Source organism: Dendrobates tinctorius, unplaced genomic scaffold (assembly GCF_039654945.1).
Source record: "Dendrobates tinctorius isolate UK_male_01 unplaced genomic scaffold, ASM3965494v1 ptg000142l, whole genome shotgun sequence".
Lineage (NCBI taxonomy): Eukaryota > Metazoa > Chordata > Amphibia > Anura > Dendrobatidae > Dendrobates > Dendrobates tinctorius.
In genome coordinates this window covers 2,602,619-2,625,959 of record NW_027361809.1, presented here as the reverse complement: position 1 = coordinate 2,625,959, position 23,341 = coordinate 2,602,619, and the positions used below count along the sequence as shown (strand labels likewise).

The 23,341-nt window shown below is 51.2% G+C and overlaps 1 protein-coding gene across 4 annotated transcripts in view; it reads left to right on the top strand.

Moving 5' to 3' along the window:
- TUB (TUB bipartite transcription factor) overlaps positions 1 to 23,114 on the top strand; it is a 132,484-nt gene extending 109,370 nt beyond the window's left edge. For 2 of the 4 annotated variants that reach the window (XM_073545215.1, XM_073545217.1), the window contains exons 2-12: positions 1,612 to 1,663; positions 1,819 to 1,981; positions 7,873 to 8,010; positions 10,020 to 10,187; positions 10,271 to 10,392; positions 10,595 to 10,786; positions 16,889 to 17,001; positions 17,072 to 17,186; positions 18,812 to 18,910; positions 18,982 to 19,153; positions 20,958 to 23,114. In XM_073545215.1, coding sequence (XP_073401316.1) covers positions 1,612 to 1,663; positions 1,819 to 1,981; positions 7,873 to 8,010; positions 10,020 to 10,187; positions 10,271 to 10,392; positions 10,595 to 10,786; positions 16,889 to 17,001; positions 17,072 to 17,186; positions 18,812 to 18,910; positions 18,982 to 19,153; positions 20,958 to 21,091 — 1,468 coding nt within the window. In that variant the 3' untranslated portion in view covers positions 21,092 to 23,114. The remainder of the gene's footprint in view (positions 1 to 1,611; positions 1,664 to 1,818; positions 1,982 to 7,872; positions 8,011 to 10,019; positions 10,188 to 10,270; positions 10,393 to 10,594; positions 10,787 to 16,888; positions 17,002 to 17,071; positions 17,187 to 18,811; positions 18,911 to 18,981; positions 19,154 to 20,957) is intronic. The other 2 variants (XM_073545216.1, XM_073545218.1) reach the window with 2 other exon arrangements.
- Positions 23,115 to 23,341: the final 227 nt, after the last annotated feature.

The following is a 23,341-nucleotide window of genomic DNA, read 5'->3' as shown; positions in this document are numbered from 1 at the left end:
GGTTCATTCAACATGTACCAAACTCGTGAAGCCCCCAACAGTGTTTCCCAGCCCCCTGAATGGCAAATCTGTCCAGTTATGTTAGTGTCGCGGGCAGCTCTGACCAATGAATGCGGAGCACACGGGATAACGGAAGCTGACAATATTTACATTAGAATTCAGCCTTGTTACATTGTTACATTCTTTATGACATTGTAATATTTCTGCACTGCTCAAATCTCACATCAGTCACCGATTACCACGGTGCACAGTGCGGACCCCCATCACTGCTGCCTGTCCTGTATAAGGGACCCTCGCCCTCTATAGCGCCGTCTATTACACCTGTTGCATGGAGTAATCAATATAGACCCTTTAAGGAGCCTTGTCACGTGACTTAGCGTAAAACCAGAATCTCAGTTTGCACAGATGATATTTCGGAATTCTGCCCCTCATCAGCGCAAAGCGGGAGATCCAATTGGGCTGGGTGAGAAGCTTCTGCTGGGACCTGCGGGGGAGAGTGACCAGCCTGGACGGCCGAGTCAGACATGTCACTCTCCTCACCAGATCTGCCTCTAAGGTCACTAAAGAACCACAGATCCGTCAACATCAGCTTGCTGACAGTTTCCAGCATTACTCCAGTAGGTCCTTTCATAGCAGAATGTGACAACCAGGTTTATAGGTGGAGAGTTTCCGGTTCTTCATGAGATTAATCATTAGCGGAAGGGGTAAATCTCTAGGTGCTTTGAATTCAGGGGGTCTCTATCCTTCTGTTTCCTCTCACGGTCGTCGCTCTGGACACAGGATCCATCACAGATCACTCGTAGATCTTCCCGGCCTCCTCTAATGCACAATTACACAGCTCCGATTTAATAAAAGCCTAAAATGAAGAAGATGCAGAATAACAGGACTGCTCTGGGCCGCCACTTATCTCCCATCTCCCATGTGCATCCCCGCCAGGAGGCGCCTCTATAGTGACCCATCTGGTGCCGGAGGCCCCCCTAATGGTCAGGGAGCAGATCCATGGTCCATTAGTGAGATAACAAGAGAACACATTGTATCCACCTGGTAATTCTGCAGAGCTCGTCCCCAGGCGGAGCCCCCAAATCTTCTGCAGGACGTGGAGGGGGGAGGCGCTCGTGTGCTGGTAACTAAGCTAAATACATTGACAAATTCTGGTCCACGTTTTGCCAGGATTTATGCTCCAGTCACATCCAGAGCTGCATTCACAATTCTGCTAGTTTCCTGTTGTCAGATAGCGGTGTGGGAGTTTAGAGGCGTCAGTTGGAAACGTAAGCTCAGGACACCCCCCCCGATTGTTTGTATCTGTGCAGTGATACAATGTGCCGCGTCTTCTACCCCGATGCAACAATATAACAAAGGACATGATGGAAACTATGACGTCACCGATACATAACGTGCCGCCGCGCGCCGGCTGACGACAGCGCCGTATTCAGCTGTTTATCAAGAGACATAATCGCCCACCTATGAAAATACAAGTCCCATCATAACATGAAAACTACAGTGTCAGGACATGCTGGGAGTTGTAGTGTCGCCGGCTGCAGACTCTCAGAATTGTTATTTACTCTTATTTTTGTAATAATCCTAACCTACATCTTGTGTCGGGATTTGCAGTGTCTTGGATGATGAGAGCAGCAGTCTACGGCAGCAAAAACTGGACAGACAGGTGAGTTCCCCAACGTTATGTTACAATTGTAATGGGGCTGACAACCTGTCACACCACAGCCAGGCAGGTTGTCAGCAGATGAGTGGTGCTGGAGTGTAAGGCCACTAATTGATTGCGGTAATTAACCCCGTATTGTACCTTTTATTCTCGGACAGCGCGCTCTATTAGAACAGAAGCAGAAGAAGAAGCGTCAGGAGCCGCTCATGGTCCAGTCTAATGTGGACGGTCGGACTCGGACTCGCAGGATGAAACAGTCGGAGGAACAAGCTCCTCTGGTGGAGTCCTATAACAGCAGTAATAGCAGCACCATATACCACGGTGAGTTACTGCGGAGCGCCAGGACACTTATTACCTGCAGGAATGAGCTCACGACGTGTCCTCTCTGTCTGGTGTCTCATGTCCGATCTTTATTCACAGCCAAGTGACTGGACCAATCTGCACCAAATCCGGCACAAGTGTAAATCGGATGCTTCCGAAGGTCTGAGTCTGGTTTCAGATCTCTGACTTATTTTTCTAGAGATATTCACAAAAATATTGAATACAAAAGCAAATGTTAATTTACAGACCATCCTCTGGGGCAGTCTGCCCCAAATGTGGCACATAGGTCCCAGAAAACCAGTCTGAGCCTGATTTACTTACTGTTCTTACAGTACTCAGCAAGATCAGTGTATGGTAGGATCAGTACTCAGCGGGATCAGAACCCAGAAGGATCAGTAACCGGCAGGATCAGTACTCAGGAGGATCAGCAACCAGAAGGATCAGTCATGGTAGGATCAGTACTCAGCAGAATCAGTAACCAGAAGGCTCAGTAATGGTAGGATCAGTAACCAGAAGGGTCAGTAAAGGTAGGATCAGTAACGGTAGGATCAGCACTCAGCAGAATCCGTAACCAGAAGGATCAGTAATGGTAGGATCAGTAACCAGAAGGGTCAGTAACCAGCAGGATCAGTAACCAAAGGATCAGTAATGGTAGGATCAGTAACCAGAAGGATCAGTACTCAGGAGGATCAGAAACCAGAAGAATCAGTCATGGTAGGATCAGTAACCAGAAGGGTCAGTAATGGTAAGGATCAGCACTGGGTCAGTTCCCCATGACCTCAGTACCCGTCAGGATCCGTAATCAGCAGTTTCTTCTCCCCTTGTGATCTCCTCTGTCAGTTTCTGCTCCATCATTTTGTTATTTTATCACTGACGTCCAATCAGAAGAACGGAAAATAACAAACCTTGTAGACTTCAGACTCTGCTTATAGAGACAGTGAACACTGCGTTATCCTTGCGCCGTCCATCCATGCGCCAAGAATTACCATTTCCCGTCCATGCGACTCCTTCTAAGATGAAGGGAAACATTGTTCTAATGTTACCTGATCCTGGGATGTTTGAGTTGGCAGCTGTATCTCTATTATTACACGACATCACTCAGCTTTCCCAGACTCCTGCATGATGAATCTGGCGAGTCAGGTCCTGACAGAGACCTGGGAGATGAGGCCCAGTACAAGGCCACGTTCACATGACCAGTATGTGTAGCCAGCAGTGGTGATGATCCAGAAGTGGTGACGCGTCTCTAATACTTTACCTCTCCTGGTTTTGGCTTATAAATACTGATGTAAAATACTGACCCAATACTTAGTGTGAACATGGTCTAACGGCAGATTTACCAGCCGCTGTGTGGAAGGTGGTCGCCGTATTGTTCGGCTCCAGCTTTTCTAGATCCCTGAACGGCAGGTTTGTCCAGCTATAGGGCTCGCTCCCACTGGCCTGTGTGTTGTACAGTAGGCAGAGGAGATTCTGGGTTTACTGGCACTCGGGGCAGGAGTTCAGTTTGGCCCCCCACATCTAGCACACATGCGATTTGCACGCTTAGTCACCTGCCGACGAGCTGCTCGCACTAATGCTCCCAATGTTCAGTGAAAACCTGAGAGAAGCAGGTTACCCTACACTGCTCCCTCTTATGGTTCATGGCCCCCCCTACACTGCTCCCTCTTATGGTACATGCCACCCCCCTACACTGCTCCCTCTTATGGTTCATGCCACCCCCCTACACTGCTCCCTCTTATGGTTCATGCCACCCCCCCTACACTGCTCCCTCTTATGGTACATGCGCCCCCCCCTACACTGCTCCCTCTTATGGTACATGCGCCCCCCCCCTACACTGCTCCCTCTTATGGTACATGCGCCCCCCCCCTACACTGCTTCCTCTTATGGTACATGCCCCCCCCCCTACACTGCTCCCTCTTATGGTACATGCCCCCCCCCCTACACTGCTCCCTCTTATGGTACATGCCCCCCCCCCTACACTGCTCCCTCTTATGGTACATGCCCCCCCCCCTACACTGCTCCCTCTTATGGTACATGCCCCCCCCCCTACACTGCTCCCTTTTATGGTACATGCCCCCCCCCTACACTGCTCCCTTTTATGGTACATGCCCCCCCCCCCTACACTGCTCCCTTTTATGGTACATGCCTCCCCCCCCCTACACTGCTCCCTCTTATGGTACATGCCCCCCCCTACACTGCTCCCTCTTATGGTACATGCCCCCCCCTACACTGCTCCCTCGTTTCCATATTGGGCCCCCTCTTCACACTGTCTTCTCACACTGTATTCCCCTTATACTGCCCTGTCTCCATACTGTCCTCTTCACCACTCCCCCCTCCTAGCTGTGCCCTCACACTGTCTGCCATGCTACCCCCCACACTACTGTTTCTATTCACGCTCACGCTTTTCTCCACCCATATAGTGTTTCCTCACAGTATTCCCCTCCCTAGTCTCAATCATCTCCTCACACATTTCCCCCAGATAACCACACTGTCTCCTCATATATTTACCCCTGGCTCTCCATACTGCCTCCTCACACATCCCCCTGACTCCCATACTGTGTCCACACACAATCTCACACTTGCTCCTCATACTGTGTTCGCACCCATGCCCCTCACTCACAATACTGTGTCTGTATCCATGCCCCTCACTCACAATACTGTCTGTATCCGTGCCCTCCACAAATTTCTCCCCATCCCTTCCTCATTTCCAAAAACTGTAAAATCCTGTTTATTCTGTCCCCCCAAACAATAAATCATCGGTGTCTTCAGCTCTACAGGCGCACCTTGGTGCCTCTGCAGCGTCGGCGAGGGATGTCAGCATCATGATCACATGACCTCACCACGCTGCTGACGTTGCCCCCACCCAGCGGTCAGAGCTTCAACTGCGTTGCCTTGACAGCCGGCTGAGAGAACGGCCGTCTCCTCAACAATAGGCAGCTGCCGGGAGACACCTCTGACCGCAGTTAGGTGGTCCGACAGCCCCCCTTGCCGGCTGCTCCCCTGGATGCGCTTCTGCTATAGGATATTTTATCATATAACACTGACTCCTGTTATCATGGGGCAGTGCTGATTGTTTTTTTTTTTTTTTGTTTTTTTTACTGACAATCTCCATGCTGCAATCACTCAGAAATCAGATGCAACTCTGCCACACAAGACTATGGGTGCGTGGAAAATGTCGCACTGCACTCAGATGACACCTGAGTGCTGTCTGATTTCTGTGCACTCACAGAATGGAGAAGATGAAATCGTGTTCCCCGTCTTCTCCTCACCTGTGCTGCGATTCCCTTATCCGAGAGAACGGGATCACACTGACACTCGGATCAGAGTCTGATAATCCACCTGATTCTCAGAGATCTATGGTCAGGTGAGCGAGTCCTATGGAGACCGCGACCCACGGAAAGCCGGACAATGTGTCACATTGTTTCTACTGTTCCCATAGATCTGCTACATTGATGTTTGGAGGCTCTGGTGACATTTTGGGGTCTTTGTAAGACACTGTCCCACCACCCCGATTTACGTGGTGGCACGTTATGCTCAGCACCGCCGCAGTGATATCTGTGCAGATTGCCCCCGCTCATACACGTCCGTGTTTTGAACTGTCATGAATTAACTCCTTTTCCAAGGTCGCACTCATTAAACGTCGCACACGACCATCAATCTCTTCACGGAGTTTGTCCCTGACGTCAGAGAGATTGCAGGAAATCCTTGGATAAATGGCCGATTGCTGTAAGACGACTCACTAACATTATGTGCCATTTTCATCTATTGTTCCTGTGTGTCTGGGGGACACCTCGCCCTAGCAACGCAGAATGGGGGGACTCCACCCGTTTCCAGCATCTCTACAGGGCGACTGTGAGATGGTTCACAAGAAACCATCTGCAGAGGCCAAGTCTAGTCCTGACCCATCCTGCTCACACAGCTGAGGACCCGTTACAATGTAGCTCAGGAGATTTCTGCCGCTTAGATGTTTTCCTGACATAAGGAAGACTGCAGACGATTGTTACCAACTCCGTAATGTGAATCAGGGCCAGGACGAGACAATCCGCATTGAATGGAAACAACAACGTTCCTGTTCAGTGACCGCAAGCAGAGATCCTGAAAAATAGTGAGAAATGGAATGCAAAGTCCCTTATGTAGAGGAAGATGAAGCCTCTTTTCTAGAGACAGGACGCTGGCCCTTTAAGTCTATTATTTGCTATAGATACAATATTTACAAAATAGGGAAACGTCTTAACTGAAATCTGAAACATTGTTACTAATGATCTCCAGGTTTTGGGTCCTGATTCTCTCCAGTCATTGTCACATTGTCCTCCCACAATTCTGTGCTCAGTCACTCCTCGATCTAGGGGGGGGGGTCCCGTATCTCTGTCTCCGTCTGACGATTGAGTATTTCCTCACAACCCCCATCATCTTCTCCGGGAGGCGCTGTGCGGTAGCTGTCGTCTATGCAATTAGCTGATCTTAAATGGCGCCTGATGGCGGTGGTCATTTGTGCCGCATGATGCTGCTGAGCGCCTCACTGATCGCTGGAGAGAGTGAACTGATCTGACTGAGAGAAGTCAGCGAGCCCCGAGCTTTGGTCAGGATCACTGATGTCTCGCCACATGTGTGTCCACCTGAGACTGACCCTGGGGTGTCAGCAGCCTCCGCTCAGAGCACATGATGGGGGGGGGGGGGGGGTCGCTGTCTGAGCTTAGGCTGAAATACAAAAATCTTTCTTGTTCGGTTTAATTAGAAACGTGACACTGCCTGGCTTTTATTGGCGCTTTGCTTCTTTGATGTGTAACTTTGATGTGGTCTGTGGTCATAGATCAGCTGAGAAGAGCTCATAAAAGTACTTCCAAACCCCCATCACATCACCATAGAGCGCTCACTGATGGGTACTCAGTTTATTCATTCAGCAGCCAGTAATAGACAGTACAACAAGGAGCATAATATTTAAGCACTAACGCGAACATGATTTTTAGCCAAAATTAGATGCATTTAAGAAATAAAAACATTCCCAAAAGTAGACAACCCCTTTAATATGGAGGAAGTCCAGTTCTTACCAAGGTGAATAGTAATGGCGCAGTGACGACTCCACCGTTTGATGTGAAGCAGCCATGTTGCTTTACTACATAGAAAGTGGAATCACTTTGTAAAATCTTTGTGCCGATCCTGAATATCATATCTGATACTCCAGTCACAGCCAAAGCTGCATCCACCATTCCTCTTGCACATTCAGGACACGAAATAGAGAGCTGTAAGCGCAGCTCTGGATGTGAGTGGAGCATAGGGCGCCTGCGCTGTGATCGGTGGTGGACCGCCACGTTTCCGGCTCAGCGCTCCATGTTTCCACTTCCACAGATTATAAGATCCTGGAATTTCAAGGCCGATGACAACAATGAAATGTTATCTGCGGGATGCGACGTCTTATGTGTCTCCATGTAACCATGATGTTGTCAAGGTCTCTGCGGACCCTTCACTTCTAGATAAGAAAACTGCATATAGAGCAATTCCACAACCCTTTCTGATATGTAACCACTCTACATGGCAGATTCACTGCAGGACTGAAAGCAACAAATAATGAGAATGAATGAGGGCCATCGATGGAGGAGACAGGACGACGTGGTAGGAAAATCTCTGCGTCTACCATCACTGCGCTATGGCAAGGGCACAGGAAAAAGAGAGGGGCCACAGGGAACGTCACCCCCCCCATTACCTGCTGCTAAAGAAATTGTTGGGGGAGTTAACTAAGCAATTCCCCAGTGTATAATGGCAATTCTATGCAGGCAAACCCTTTGTTATCTTGTTACTGTGGGCGTACATCTTGGTGGTCCTCAGTGTGGACAGTGACCGCGGTGACTCTGGTGTAATGTCATTTCTCTCTGTTTCCTCCTGTGTACACCGAGCAGTGCAGGAGGCCGAGCAGGAGGACACACAGGTGGCAGACGAGGCTCAACCTCCAAAATCTACCAAAAAGAACAAAGCAGCAGGTGCCGCTAGTTGTCCATCTGGCAGCGCCAGGAAAGAGAAAAAAGGAAAGCAGAAAGGTCAGATGCATGACGACCCCTGCATGAGTCCCATACAGCTGCATGACCACTGTGTGTGCCCATCCAGCAAGAAAAGCATGACCCTCCCTGCACGTGGACAACGTCACACAATCTGCATTATCGATGATGTGCACAAGTGTATTTGTAACCAAGCATGTCTGTCTGCAGTCACCACTAGGGGGAGCTCCCTGTATACAGAGATACATGATAAGATCCTGTCTGCAGCCACCACTAGGGGGAGCTCCCTGTGTACAGAGATACATAAGATCCTTTCTACAACCACCACTAGGGGAGCTCGCTGTATAGAGATATATGATAAGATCCTGTCTGCAGCCACCACTGGGGGGAGCTCCCTGTATACAGAGATACATAAGATCTTGTCTGCAGTCACCACTAGGGGGAGCTCCCTGTATACAGAGATGCATAAGATCCTGTCTGCAGCCACCACTAGGGGGAGCACCCTGTATAGAGAGATACATAAGAACCTGTCTGCAGCCACCACTAGGGGGAGCTCCCTGTGTACAGAGATACAAAAGATCCTTTCTGCAACCACCACTAGGGGGAGCTCGCTGTATAGAGATATATGATAAGATCCTGTCTGCAGCCACCACTGGGGGGAGCTCCCTGTATACAGAGATGCATAATAAGATCCTGTCTGCAGCCACCACTAGGGGGAGCTCCCTGTATACAGAGATACATGATAAGATCCTGTCTGCGGCCACCACTAGGGGGAGTTCCCTGTATACAGAGATACATAAGATCCTTTCTGCAGCCACCACTAGGGGAAGCTCCCTGTATACAGAGATACATGATAAGATCCTGTCTGCAGCCACCACTAGGGAGAGCTCCCTGTATACAGAGATACAAGATAAGATCCTGTCTGCAGCCACCCCTAGGGGGAGCTCCCTGTATATAGAGATGCATAATAAGATCCTGTCTGTAGCCACCACTAGGGGGAGCTCCCTGTATACAGAGATGCATAATAAGATCCTGTCTGTAGCCACCACTAGGGGGAGCTCCCTGTATACAGAGATACATGATAAGATCCTGTCTGCAGTCACCACTAGGGGGAGCTCCCTGTACACAGAGATACATGATAAGATCCTGTCTGCAGTCACCACTAGGGGGAGCTCCCTGTACACAGAGATACATGATAAGATCCTGTCTGCAGTCACCACTAGGGGGAGCTCCCTGTATACAGAGATACATGATAAAATCCTGTCTGCAGCCACCACTAGGGGGAGCTCCCTGTACACAGAGATACGTAAGATCCTGTCTGCAGCCACCACTAGGGGGAGCTCCCTGTATGCAGAGATACATAAGATCCTGCCTGCAGCCACCACTAGGGGGAGCTCCCTGTATGCAGAGATACATAAGATTCTGTCTGCAGCCACCACTAGGGGGAGCTCCCTGTATACAGAGATACATGATAAGATCCTGTCTGCAGCCACCACTAGGGGGAGCTCCCTGTACACAGAAACATAAGACCCTGTCTGCAGCCACCACTAGGGGGAGCTCCCTGTATACAGAGATACATAAGATTCGGTCTGCAGCCACCACTAGGGGGAGCTCCCTGTAGTCAGGGGTTCCAAAGCATAAGTTCTTATTAGGTGCCCCTCTGCCCACAATCTGAAAAAGAACGTTACCCCGTTCTACTCCTCTGCATCCTGAGGGCGCAGACACCATTGACATGAGGTGACAGGTGGGGGTTTGGAGGTGTGCCGTTCAGCTTCGGGATCCCCCCGGCTCACAGTTCCATAGCAGTTGTGGGGTCTGCGCTCTGGATGCCTCTGAGCAGAGGGTGGACCCCATCAGCATGAAGGTCTTGGCTGTTCCTGATGGGGCAGGTATCGGTTCTCTCTTCACAGTAGAGGTGGGGGGTTTGCAGCGATTTCAGGGGTTATTCTCTGGTGCTTTCTTTGATGGCCCCTTCTAATGGATGCCCCTCGTCCTGTCTCTGCTGCCTGGTGATTCTGCGCCCACTCACTACCAGGTGTCTGTCCCCTAAGGTATCGATGGTCCTGCAGCTGCTTTCCAGGACGAGACCACGGACACAGGAGGCCACGTCCAGATATTAACCGTCGGCCAGTCCAACCACGAAGAGGATGAAGCAGAAACGCCAAGTGTCGGTCAACAGCAGAGCAAGCAGGACCTGAGGGTGACTATGCAGAAGAAAGGTGAGAAGCCCGATGGGGGAGTTAGTGCCTGCCACTCTGCTCGTCCTCGCTGTTTCCATCAGTCGCTCTGATTTCATCTGCAGGAATATCCAGCAGCATGAACTTCGATGAAGAGGAGGATGATGAGGATGAGGACAGTTCAAGTTCATCCCAGCTGAACAGTAACACCAGACCGGGCTCCGCCACCAGCAAGAAATCCAATAAGGTCAGTAAATTCCATGTCTGCTCCACTCCGCGAGAATCCTTCCCTGAGGGTCAGGATGACCATGCAGATTTATGTGATCTTTCGACATCCCCTGTGGGCGCTGAGCGGTGGCCATCAGAATACTACTAGATCTGGGGGGCCGAGGACTTAGGGGTTAGTTCTCAGATCAGTCTCTATCCTTGATCAGTGTGTCCCCCCACAGGAGACAGCATCAGCCCCCAGCCCTGCCACCAACGAGCCTCCCATCGATGTAGAAGACCTGGAAGAATTTTCCATGCGGCCGGCTCCACAGGGGGTCACCATCAAGTGCAGGATTACCAGAGACAAGAAGGGCATGGACCGGGGCATGTACCCCACTTATTATCTGCACCTGGAGCGGGAGGACGGTAAAAAGGTCAAAATGACATCAACTTTCCAATATCTGTCACGACATGAAGTTGGATCATTGTGATCAGAGACAGATTCTTGTCTCTTTACATCTGTGGCCGACACTAAACGTGATCCCCTAACTGTAAAGAATCCTTTCTTGTACCATTATCCTACTGTCCTTGCTGGTTAATGAAGCCGAGAACATAAAGCAATGTTTCATCCGTCCGATGCCACAAAATCATTATGTGTTGTCAGTTTTCTGTACATCTAGAATTAATCATATCAAACTATCCCGTACGTGTGAATACAGGACTAAGACGAGATCCCAAGATGAATAGAAACTATTTTATTACATGCTTTTTAAAAATACACAACAAACATAAAAAAGCAAAAAATGCCGTATATGGGGAGGCAAGAGCACACCCGTGTGATAATCCTTGTGGGGCTGATAGTAACAGTCCAGAAATATAAACACATGTCCAGGGAATTAAATAATTGTCACGGGGCAGTTGGGGCAAAGCAGGAGACGTGGAATCGGGGCCCCTGAACTGCCCCTAACACTAAGGGGGTACCCTGACTTTCCTTAACTTGGGGGTACACTTGAAGGTAGTGAGGCCCAAGGCCCTGACCTGTCCCTATCGCCTGTTTAGCCCTGAGCTAAACCACCAACCCCCTCCCCAGGAGGCGAGACAGGGAATTAAGTGTACTGCACAACACCCAAAGGGAAAAACACAAACACTTATCTTGCTCTGCTGCAGTCATCAGGCAGCAGAGTGAATCACTGGATAAACTTTTCACAGTTGCTCAACACCTCAGAGCCAGCTGCCACCTTCACCATCTAACTCTGCTGCGGACGCCGGGCAGTCAGAGTTCACACCAGTTTCAGCAGTGGCTCTTCACCTCAGAGCCCGCCGCTCACTTCACTGTGGTTCGCATCCAAAAGGAAAATGCTGCTATTGGTGAAGGTGGCAGCTGGCTCTGAGGTGTTGAGCCACTGTGAAAAGTCTATCCAGTGATTCACTCTGCTGCCTGATGACTGCAGCAGAGCAAGGTAAGTGTTTTGGTGTTTTTCCTTTGGGTGTTGTGCAGTACACTTTATTTCCTGTCTCGCCTCCTGGGGAGGGGGTTGGTGGTTTAGCTCAGGGCTAAACAGGAGATAGGGACAGGTCGGGGACTTGGGCCTCACTACCTTCAAGTGTACCCCCAAGTTAAGGAACGTCAGGGTACCTCCTTAGTGTTAGGGCCAGTTCAGGGGCCCAGGTTCCACGTCTCCTGCTTTGTCCCAACTGCCCCGTGACAATAATATTCTTAAGCAAACATGCAATTATCCTCATAACATTAGAAGTCAAAGAACAGTATCCATCAAATGCTGATATACAGCTGATGAGGAACAGATATCAAATCACTAAGCATGAAAATTACCCTGTAACATGTAAATATAATAACCCATGACTGACTGAAGTAATCAGAAAAATGTCCTAATCACATGGATGGCATAGCCTATATATTACAAAGAAATACCCAAGTGCATGGTAACACATAAATAGGGTCACAAGTGGGGAGCAATAGTCCTTAAATGCCCCAAATATAACTACATCAATGATAAATAATATAGCAAAACACCTGTGTTGGGACATAATTACCGAAGGTAAAGGTAAACGGAGGTGCTCCTGGTGTCCCCTCACCCCGACGCGCGTTTCGCCACCAGCTTCTTCCGGGGGCGTTAATCATGACCCTGAGTAATGTCATCTCTCAAACACCCTCACTACTGACAGCTGTTCTAGCATAGCGCCGCTCTGCTATGCTCTTCTTTGCTCCTCTATGCTATACTCAGCCCTGCTATGCTCTCCTGTGCTCCTCTCAGCTATGCTCAGCCCTGCTCCTCTCTGCTATGCTCTCCTGTACTCCTCTCTGCTATGCTCAGCCCTCCTATCCTCTCTTGTGCTCCTCTGCAATACTCAGCCCTCCTATGCTCTCCTGTGCTCCTGTCTGCTATACTCAGCCCTGCTATGCTCTCCTGTGCTCCTCTCAGCTATGCTCAGCCCCGCTATGCTCTCCTGTGCTCCAGCTCCTCTCTGCTATATACTCAGCCTTGCTATCCGCTCCTGTCTGTTATACTTAGCCCTGCTATACTCTCCTGCTCCTCTCTGCTATACTCAGCCCTGCTATGCTCTCTTGTGCTCATCTCTGCTATGCTCAGCCATGCTATGCTCCTCTTTGCTACTCAGCCCTGCTATGCTCAGCCCTGCTCAGTTCTCCTGTGCTCCTCTCCGCTATACTCAGCCCTCCTATGCTCCTCTGCTATACTCAGCCCTGCTATGCTCCTCTATGCTCTCCTGTGCTCCTCTGCTATACTCAGCCCTGCTATGCTCTCCTGTGCTCCGCTCTGCTCAGCCCTCCTATCCTCTCTTGTGCTCCTCTGCAATACTCAGCCCTGCTAAGCTCAGCCCTCCTATGCTCTCCTGTGCTCCTGTCTGCTATACTCAGCCCTGCTATGCTCTCCTGTGCTCCTCTCAGCTATGCTCAGCCCCGCTATGCTCTCCTGTGCTCCAGCTCCTCTCTGCTATATACTCAGCCTTGCTATCCGCTCCTGTCTGTTATACTTAGCCCTGCTATACTCTCCTGCTCCTCTCTGCTATACTCAGCCCTGCTATGCTCTCTTGTGCTCATCTCTGCTATGCTCAGCCATGCTATGCTCCTCTTTGCTACACTCATCCCTGCTATGCTCAGCCCTGCTCAGTTCTCCTGTGCTCCTCTCCGCTATACTCAGCCCTCCTATGCTCCTCTGCTATACTCAGCCCTGCTATGCTCCTCTATGCTCTCCTGTGCTCCTCTGCTATACTCAGCCCTGCTATGCTCTCCTGTGCTCCGCTCTGCTCAGCCCTCCTATCCTCTCTTGTGCTCCTCTGCAATACTCAGCCCTGCTAAGCTCAGCCCTCCTATGCTCTCCTGTGCTCCTGTCTGCTATACTCAGCCCTGCTATGCTCTCCTGTGCTCCTCTCAGCTATGCTCAGCCCCGCTATGCTCTCCTGTGCTCCAGCTCCTCTCTGCTATATACTCAGCCTTGCTATCCGCTCCTGTCTGTTATACTTAGCCCTGCTATACTCTCCTGCTCCTCTCTGCTATACTCAGCCCTGCTATACTCTCTTGTGCTCATCTCTGCTATGCTCAGCCATGCTATGCTCCTCTTTGCTACACTCAGCCCTGCTATGCTCAGCCCTGCTCAGTTCTCCTGTGCTCCTCTCCGCTATACTCAGCCCTCCTATGCTCCTCTGCTATACTCAGCCCTGCTATGCTCCTCTATGCTCAGCCCTGCTATGCTCTCCTGTGCTCCTCTGCTATACTCAGCCCTGCTATGCTCTCCTGTGCTCCTCTGCTATACTCAGCCCTGCTCAGCTCTCCTGTGCTCCTCTGCTATACTCAGCCCTGCTATGCTCTCCTGTGCTCCTCTCCGCTATACTCAGCCCTATACTCAGCCCTGCTATGCTCTCCTGTGCTCCTCTCAGCTATGCTCAGCCCTGCTCCTCTCTGCTATACTCAGCCCTGCTATGCTCTCCTGTGCTCCGCTCTGCTCAGCCCTCCTATGCTCTCTTGTGCTCCTCTGCTATACTCAGCCCTGCTATGCTCTCCTGTGCTCCTCTCAGCTATGCTCAGCCCCGCTATGCTCTCCTGTGCTCCAGCTCCTCTCTGCTATATACTCAGCCTTGCTATGCTCTCCTGTGCTTCTGTCTGTTATACTCAGCCCTGCTATACTCTCCTGCTCCTCTCTGCTATACTCAGCCCTGCTATGCTCTCTTGTGCTCATCTCTGCTATGCTCCTCTTTGCTACACTCAGCCCTGCTATGCTCTCCTGTACTCCTCTCTATGCTCAGCCCTGCTCAGTTCTCCTGTGCTCCTCTCCGCTATACTCAGCCCTCCTATGCTCCTCTGCTATACTCAGCCCTGCTATGCTCCTCTATGCTCAGCTCTCCTGTGCTCCTCTCTGCTATGCTCTCCTGTGCTCCTCTCTGCTATGCTCAGCCCTGCTCAGCTCTCCTGTGCTCCTCTGCTATACTCAGCCCTGCTATGCTCTCCTATGGTCCTCTCCGCTATACTCAGCCCTGCTATGCTCTCCTGTGCGCCTGTCTGTTATACTCAGCCCTGCTATACTCTCCTGCTCCTCTCTGCTATACTCACCCCTGCTATGCTCTCTTGTGCTCATCTCTGCTATGCTCAGCTCTCCTGTGTTCCTCTGCTATACTCAGCCCTGCTATGCTCTCATGTGCTCCTGTCTGTTATACTCAGCCCTGCTATGCTCTCCTGTGCTCCTCTCAGCTATGCTCAGCCCTGCTATGCTCTCATGTGCTCCTGTCTGTTATACTCAGCCCTGCTATGCTCTCATGTGCTCCTGTCTGTTATACTCAGCCCTGCTATGCTCTCCTGTGCTCCTCTCAGCTATACTCAGCCCTGCTATGCTCTCATGTGCTCCTGTCTGTTATACTCAGCCCTGCTATGCTCTCCTGTGCTCCTCTCAGCTATGCTCAGCCCCGCTATGCTCTCCTGTGCTCCAGCTCCTCTGCTATACTCAGCCCTGGTGCTCTCCTGTGCTCCTCTCTGCTATACTCATCCCTGCTATGCTCTCCTGTGCTCCTGTCTGTTATACTCAGCCCTGCTATGCTCTCCTGTGCTCCTCTCAGCTATACTCAGCCCTGCTATGCTCTCATGTGCTCCTGTCTGTTATACTCAGCCCTGCTATGCTCTCATGTGCTCCTGTCTGTTATACTCAGCCCTGCTATGCTCTCCTGTGCTCCTCTCAGCTATGCTCAGCCCTGCTCCTCTCTGCTATACTCAGCCCTGCTATGCTCTCCTGTGCTCTGCTATACTCAGCCCTGCTATGCTCTCTTGTGCTCCTCTGCTATACTCAGCCCTGCTATGCTCTCCTGTGCTCCTCTCAGCTATGCTCAGCCCCGCTATGCTCTCATGTGCTCCTGTCTGTTATACTCAGCCCTGCTATGCTCTCATGTGCTCCTGTCTGTTATACTCAGCCCTGCTATGCTCTCCTGTGCTCCTCTCGGCTATGCTCAGCCCTGCTCCTCTCTGCTATACTCAGCCCTGCTATGCTCTCCTGTGCTCTGCTATACTCAGCCCTGCTATGCTCTCTTGTGCTCCTCTGCTATACTCAGCCCTGCTATGCTCTCCTGTGCTCCTCTCAGCTATGCTCAGCCCCGCTATGCTCTCCTGTGCTCCCGCTCCTCTGCTATACTCAGCCCTGGTGCTCTCCTGTGCTCCTCTCCGCTATACTCAGCCCTGCTATGCTCTCCTGTGCTCCTGTCTGTTATACTCAGCCCTGCTATACTCTCCTCCTCTCAGCTATGCTCAGCTCTCCTGTGCTCCTCTGCTATACTCAACCCTGCTATGCTCAGCTCTCCTGTGCTTCTCTCTGCTATGCTCAGCCCTGCTATGCTCTCCTGTGCTTCTCTCTGCTATGCTCAGCCCTCCTATGCTCTCCTGTGCTCCTCTCCTATACTCAGCCCTGCTATACTTCTGTGCTCCTCTCCTATACTCAGCCCTGCTATGCTCTCCTGTGCTCCTCTCTGCTATACTCAGCCCTCCTATGCGCTCCTTGGCTCCTCTGATATACTCAGCCCTGCTATGCTCCTCTATGCTCAGCTCTCCTGTGCTCAGCCCCCATATGCTCTCCTATGCTCCTCTCTGCTATACTCAGCCCTGCTATACTCTATGCTCAGCTCTGCGGGAAGAAAGAGAATGAAAAGGGGGGAATTAAAGAAAGACAGAGTGAAAAAGAGAGAGACAGTTGGGGAGAGTAACTCTTTCCCTTAAAGCTATGTTCACACTAGGCATTTTCAGTGGTTTTATGCCTTTTTTATACTAATGTTTAGCTGCATTTCACAGTCCCGGCAAAGTCTATGAGAATTCAGAAATCTCATGCACACCCTTTTTTTTTTTTTTTGTATTTTGTGTCTTTGCTTGGTTTTCACAGAATGCAGCATGTCGCTCTTCTTCAGCGTTTTTCATCCATTGAAAGTAATGGGTGGTGAAAATTCATTGTATTTCTATAGCACCAACATATTCTGCGGCACTTTACAATTACAGACCATGAATCTCAATTACATTGTGATATTTTTAGGTTTTTCTATTGGCTGGAAGAAAACGGAAGAAGAGTAAAACCTCGAATTATCTCATCTCCATAGATCCAACCGACTTGTCGCGGGGAGGAGAGAGTTTCATCGGCAAACTCCGGTAAGGATATTACAGATCAGTGTCACATATAAGAGTCACATGGATGACAGTAACCACGTAATCATTGCAGGTCAAACCTGATGGGCACCAAGTTCACGGTCTACGATAACGGGGTGAACCCGGTGAAGACTTCCTCAAGTCTGGAGGCGAGCAACTTACGTCAGGAACTCGCCGCCATCTGCTATGTGAGCGCTGGGTACAGGGACTGTAGCTTACCAATAGACTCTGGGCTTCGATTGTGTTCCATGTTCAAGAGCTCTGCTTACTGTCAGTGAATACACACATACATTACTGCCACCTAATGAGCCGACTGCTGGAGGACACACCGGCTCAGTCCCCTCCACCTACTGAGCCGAGTGCCGGAGGGGACACACGCTCAGTCCCCTCCACCTAATGAGCCGAGCGCCGGAGGGCACACACGCTCAGTCCCCTCCACCTAATGAGCCGAGCGCCGGAGGGCACACACGCTCAGTCCCCTCCACCTAATGAGCCGAGCGCCGGAGGGCACACACGCTCAGTCCCCTCCACCTAATGAGCCGAGCGCCGGAGGGCACACACGCTCAGTCCCCTCCACCTAATGGGCCGAGCGCCGGAGGGGACACACGCTCAGTCCCCTCCACCTAATGAGCAGAGCGCCGGAGGACACACCGGCTCAGTCCCCTCCACCTACTGAGCCGAGTGCCGGAGGGGACACACGCTCAGTCCCCTCCACCTAATGAGCCGAGCGCCGCACACACGCTCAGTCCCCTCCACCTAATGAGCCGAGCGCGCCGGAGGGCACACACGCTCAGTCCCCTCCACCTAATGAGCCGAGCGCGCCGGAGGGCACACACGCTCAGTCCCCTCCACCTAATGAGCCGAGCGCGCCGGAGGGCACACACGCTCAGTCCCCTCCACCTAATGAGCCGAGCGCGCCGGAGGGCACACACGCTCAGTCCCCTCCACCTAATGAGCCGAGCGCGCCGGAGGGCACACACGCTCAGTCCCCTCCACCTAATGAGCCGAGCGCGCCGGAGGGCACACACGCTCAGTCCCCTCCACCTAATGAGCCGAGCGCGCCGGAGGGCACACACGCTCAGTCCCCTCCACCTAATGAGCCGAGCGCGCCGGAGGGCACACACGCTCCGTCCCCTCCAACTAATGAGCCGAGCGCGGCGGAGGGCACACACGCTCAGTCCCCTCCACCTAATGAGCCGAGCGCCGGAGGACACACGCTCAGTCCATCCAGCTAATTAACTGCAGTTGATACCAGGCTTCCTCATCATGTACAATCCATAATAAGGCACAGACAGGGACGCCAGCGCTGATTGGGCGCCAGAACCACCTGTCATGGCACGGGAAGGGAGTATAGGTCTTCTTATTTTATTGGGGCCAAACATTTAGTTCAAGAAGGGGTGGAGAAATTAATGTCTGAAACGTTGGTCAAAATCATCTCCGCACACAAATCTCCAAGGGTGCCCAAACTTTTGCATTGGCTCATTTTCATAATTTTGAAAATGTAAAAAAAAAAAAAAAAAAATATATATGTGTTTGCCTAAAATATAAAGGAGATGTGTCCTCTTTTCTTCCTGTTGGCCTGTATCCTCTCTGCCTTTTCCATCCATATTGGAAATGTGTCACCTGTAACTTTCGGCCTTTTAGATCATTTCATCTTCATGTTGCTGAACTGTTCACAGTAACAGTAACTTTCACCAGGGGTGCACAAACTTTTACATGCCACTCTATAAAGCTCCGGGTGCGATGTGGACGATTCTCTGTGTCCATGGACCAGTCCGTTCTGAGATCTGACAAATATTGAATTTCTCTTCAGGAAACCAACGTCCTGGGCTTTAAGGGCCCTCGGAAGATGAGCGTCATCATCCCCGGCATGAACATGGACCATGAGCGTGTCTCCATACGCCCCCGTAACGTGAGTGAGGGATCTGAGCACCATTCACTCCACAGCAGAAATCCGCCAAACTTACATGGTGACTATTACAGGAACACGAAACACTTCTCTCCCGATGGCAGAACAAGAACACTGAGAGCGTCATCGAGCTGCACAACAAGACGCCCGTCTGGAACGACGACACCCAGTCCTACGTCCTCAACTTCCATGGCCGGGTGACGCAAGCTTCTGTCAAGAATTTCCAAATTATACACGACAATGATCGTAAGTTACATCCTGCACTCCAGTCACCTCCACAGCTGCAACCACTATTCTGCTGTTACATGATGTCTTATCCTCCAGTCACCTCCAGAGCTACGCTCACTATTCTGCTGTTACATCGTGCCCTATCCTCCTGTCACCTCCAGAGCTGCAACCACTATTCTGCTGTTACATCGTGTCTTATTCTCCCGTCACCTCCACAGCTGCAACCACTATTCTGCTGTTACATGATGTCTTATCCTCCAGTCACCTCCAGAGCTGCACTCAGTATTCTGCTATTCCATCGTGTCTTATCCTCCAGTCACCGCGAGAGCTGCAGTCACTATTCTGCTGTTACATGATGTCTTATCCTCCAGAGCTGCACTCACTATTCTGCTATTTCATCGTGCCCTATCCTCCTGTCACCTCCAGAGCTGCAGTCACTATTCTGAATTTTGTTTCACATTTTGTTTATATAATAATTGTAACATTTATTACAATCTGTTTTGCATTTATAATTCTGCTATTGTAACTTCATGTTATATACTGTAGTCACATCCGGAGATGCATTCACAAGTTAACTGGCTGGCCATCGGAATCTGAGCTGTAATCCCATGATGCCCGTTCCCTGAAGTGCATTTTGGGGGTTCTTCTGTAGCAGAGAACTGTTTGGTGCAGACAATACAACTCCCACAATGCACTAATACAGACCACGATCTACCCCTCTGGGGCCAGTGCAATGATATCACGTCCTGTGAGCACTTTAGCCTGATTCGTAGTGATTGACCCTGTCAGCATGTATACAGCATAATAATCCTACAGGTGGCAGCAGTGAGACGAGAGAGCCTGCAGCCTGAGGAAGATAGAATTGTGTGAGTACAGCTCTGGACGTCCATAGCAATGTGCAGCTAGCTGATTGGCTGTGGTGATCTCAGGCTGCCCCTGTGGCTTCTGCTCTCCCTGATTCTCTAACCCTGCAATCACCCCAATCTCTCCCTGCGCTCTCCCTCAACGCACCCTGCAATCACTCCCAGATCTCACCCTGCAATCATCACTCTCTCTCCCTGATCTCACCCTGCAATCACCCCTGATCTCACCCTGCAATCATCACTCTCTCTCCCTGATCTCACCCTGCAATCACCCCTGATCTCACCCTGCAATCACCCCAGTCTCTCCCAGATCTCACCCTGCAATCACCCCGCGCTCTCCCTGATCTTACCCCGATCTCTCCCTGCAATCATCACTATCTCTCCCTGGGCTCTCCCCGATCTCACCCTGCAATCACCCCAGTCTCTCCCAGATCTCACCCTGCAATCACCCCCGATCTCTCCCTGCAATCACCCCAGTCTCTCCCTGATCTCACCCTGCAATCACCCCAGTCTCTCCCTGATCTTACCCCGATCTCTCCCTGCAATCATCACTAGCTCTCCCTGAGCTCTCCCTGATCTCACCCTGCAATCACCCCCGATCTCTCCCTGATCTCACCCTGCAATCACCCCCGATCTCTCCCTGATCTCACCCTGCAATCACCCCCGATCTCTCCCTGATCTTACCCCGATCTCTCCCTGCAATCATCACTAGCTCTCCCTGATCTCACCCTGCAATCACCCCCGATCTCACCCTGCAATCACCCCCGATCTCTCCCTGCAATCACCCCAGTCTCTCCCTGATCTTACCCCGATCTCTCCCTGCAATCATCACTATCTCTCCCTGAGCTCTCCCTGATCTCACCCTACAATCACCCCCGTCTCTCCCAGATCTCACCCTGCAATCACCCCGCGCTCTCCCTGATCTTACCCCGATCTCTCCCTGCCTCTCTGTCTTGCAGCGGATTACATCGTCATGCAGTTTGGTCGGGTGGCAGAGGACGTCTTCACCATGGACTACAACTACCCGATGTGCGCGCTCCAGGCTTTTGCCATTGCACTGTCCAGCTTCGATAGTAAACTGGCCTGCGAGTAATGGCCGCGCCGAGGCCGCCGTCTACAGTGAGCCTGTTTGTGTGTATTGTTGCTGGAGACCAGCACGCCTCGTGTCCGCGCAGCCGCTTTCTCTGGAGAAGTCGCTTTGTAAATAGGCGTGAGGTCGCTCGCGGCGGAGGAAACACGTCTGTCAAACTTTCTTCCGCGCTCAACTTCGGATTCTACAATGGTGGAAATTGTCATTTTATTTTTGTATTGGTTTCTATTGAGGCCGGCGGTGGTGGAGAGGTGATCGAGGCCACATTTCACCATGGTAGCGACGGCGCCCCCCACTGGCCGCAGACAGGAGGGGAATTATTTGCTTTCTAGTTTACTAATGGCAACTGCACGGCTCCGTTACTACACACCGCCACTGACTGATGGAAGCACAAGGGGCAGCAGAACGGGGCGCTCTGCCCAATCACAAGAAGGAAAGGATAATATCCAAAAGGGCAGCAGAACGGGGCGCTCTGCCCAATCTCGGGAAGAATAGGATACTATTCCCAAGGGGCAGCAGAACGGAGCGCTCTGCCCAATCACAGAAAGGATAGGATACTATTCACAAGGGGCAGCAGAACGGGGCGCTCTGCCCAATCTCGGGAAGGATAGGATACTATTCACAAGAGGTAGCAGAACGGGGCGCTCTGCCCAATCACAGAAAGGATAGGATACTATTCACAAGGGGTAGCAGAACGGGGTGCTCTGCCCAATCACAAGAAGGAAAGGATACTATTCACAAGGGGCAGCAGAATGGGGCGCTCTGCCCAATCGCGGGAAATATCAGGTAATGTCTCCCCAATTTCTGCCATCCTGACTTCACGCAATAGGCGATCGGGCCCCAGTGCTTCTCTAAGTGATGGTCTGTGTCCTTGTCGCCTTCAACATCTCAGCTTGCTTTGAGTGATCAGGGTCACAGTGGGAGGTTTATGTCCCAATATATGTGTTGGTAAATACTGTCCCGCCCAAAAAGTGAATGGCCCCCCACGGTGGGCTCGTTACTATGCAGCTCTGAGACAGTATAACAAATCCTCAGCACAAGACAGAATCCTGACAGAGGATTGTCCAGACTGATACATGGTAACAAAACCTCAGCTCTGGACTAAGTCATGATGAGTTTTCAGAATGTGAATGTAAAGGATGAATGTTTCTATCCTTTGACAGCAAGCAGAAATCTTGATTATTGCCCCCAGGTTGGATCGATTTCCCCTTAATTATGATCAGCAGTGAAGGTGATAGGGCCCAAGAGGGAGAAGTGCTTGGGGATGCACTCCTGCTCCGGAGTGATAACTTTTCAGATTAGTTTCCTCTTAGTTCTAGATTTTCTGTCTTTTTTCTTCTGAATTCTGCTCCTGAAAACCCCACTACTCATGCCTACTCCATAGTGACCTCTGCAGGACGATCCTGGGAGCACAGCCTTCACTTTACTCCCTGCGCCACCTAGAGACCGCTTGTTGAATTACAGAATGGTTTCTATCATTTTCAGGGTCAGAGGTCAGGCCGTTCAATTGATCATATTTTATCAGCGTTTTGGGAGGAGTTCCCTTGCCAGAAGCCCAGCCCCCACATCGATGCCTCAGTCCCCCACATCGATGCCTCAGTCCCCCCGGCCCCCGCATCGATGCCTCAGTCTCCCGCCCAGCCCCCGCATCGATGCCTCAGTCTCCCGCCCAGCCCCCGCATCGATGCCTCAGTCTCCCGCCCAGCCCCCGCATCGATGCCTCAGTCTCCCGCCCAGCCCCCGCATCGATGCCTCAGTCTCCCGCCCAGCCCCCCGCATCGATGCCTCAGTCTCCCGCCCAGCCCCCCGCATCGATGCCTCGTGTTTCTACTAATGAGCTGCAGCCACCGCTGATATTCTCGTGATTATAACGTTCTGCATCCTGTTTTATATCGTTAACCCTCGCGGACGGGCGCACAGTTCGCCTTTAATTGCCGCACACTTATTGTTTTTCTTTTTTAGCATCTGTAAAAAACGGTGATGACTATTTTGGAAGTGAATTATATATGAAAAAGAAATATCTGGAGCCGGTGGTCTGTGGTTATTCTCTGGTCTCAGAGCCCCCCAGCGCCAGAGTCATGTGATCTGGGGGGGAGACGTCGTTATCGCAATGATCAGGACATACCATCAACAATCCTTATATCAACCTTTCTATAGTGTAGGGGATGACCCCGCACAGACCTGAGGCATAGGGACCCCGGCAGATACTGTGCCCCCAATTAAGAAAATCACTTTTTCTTTAGATCTTTTCTA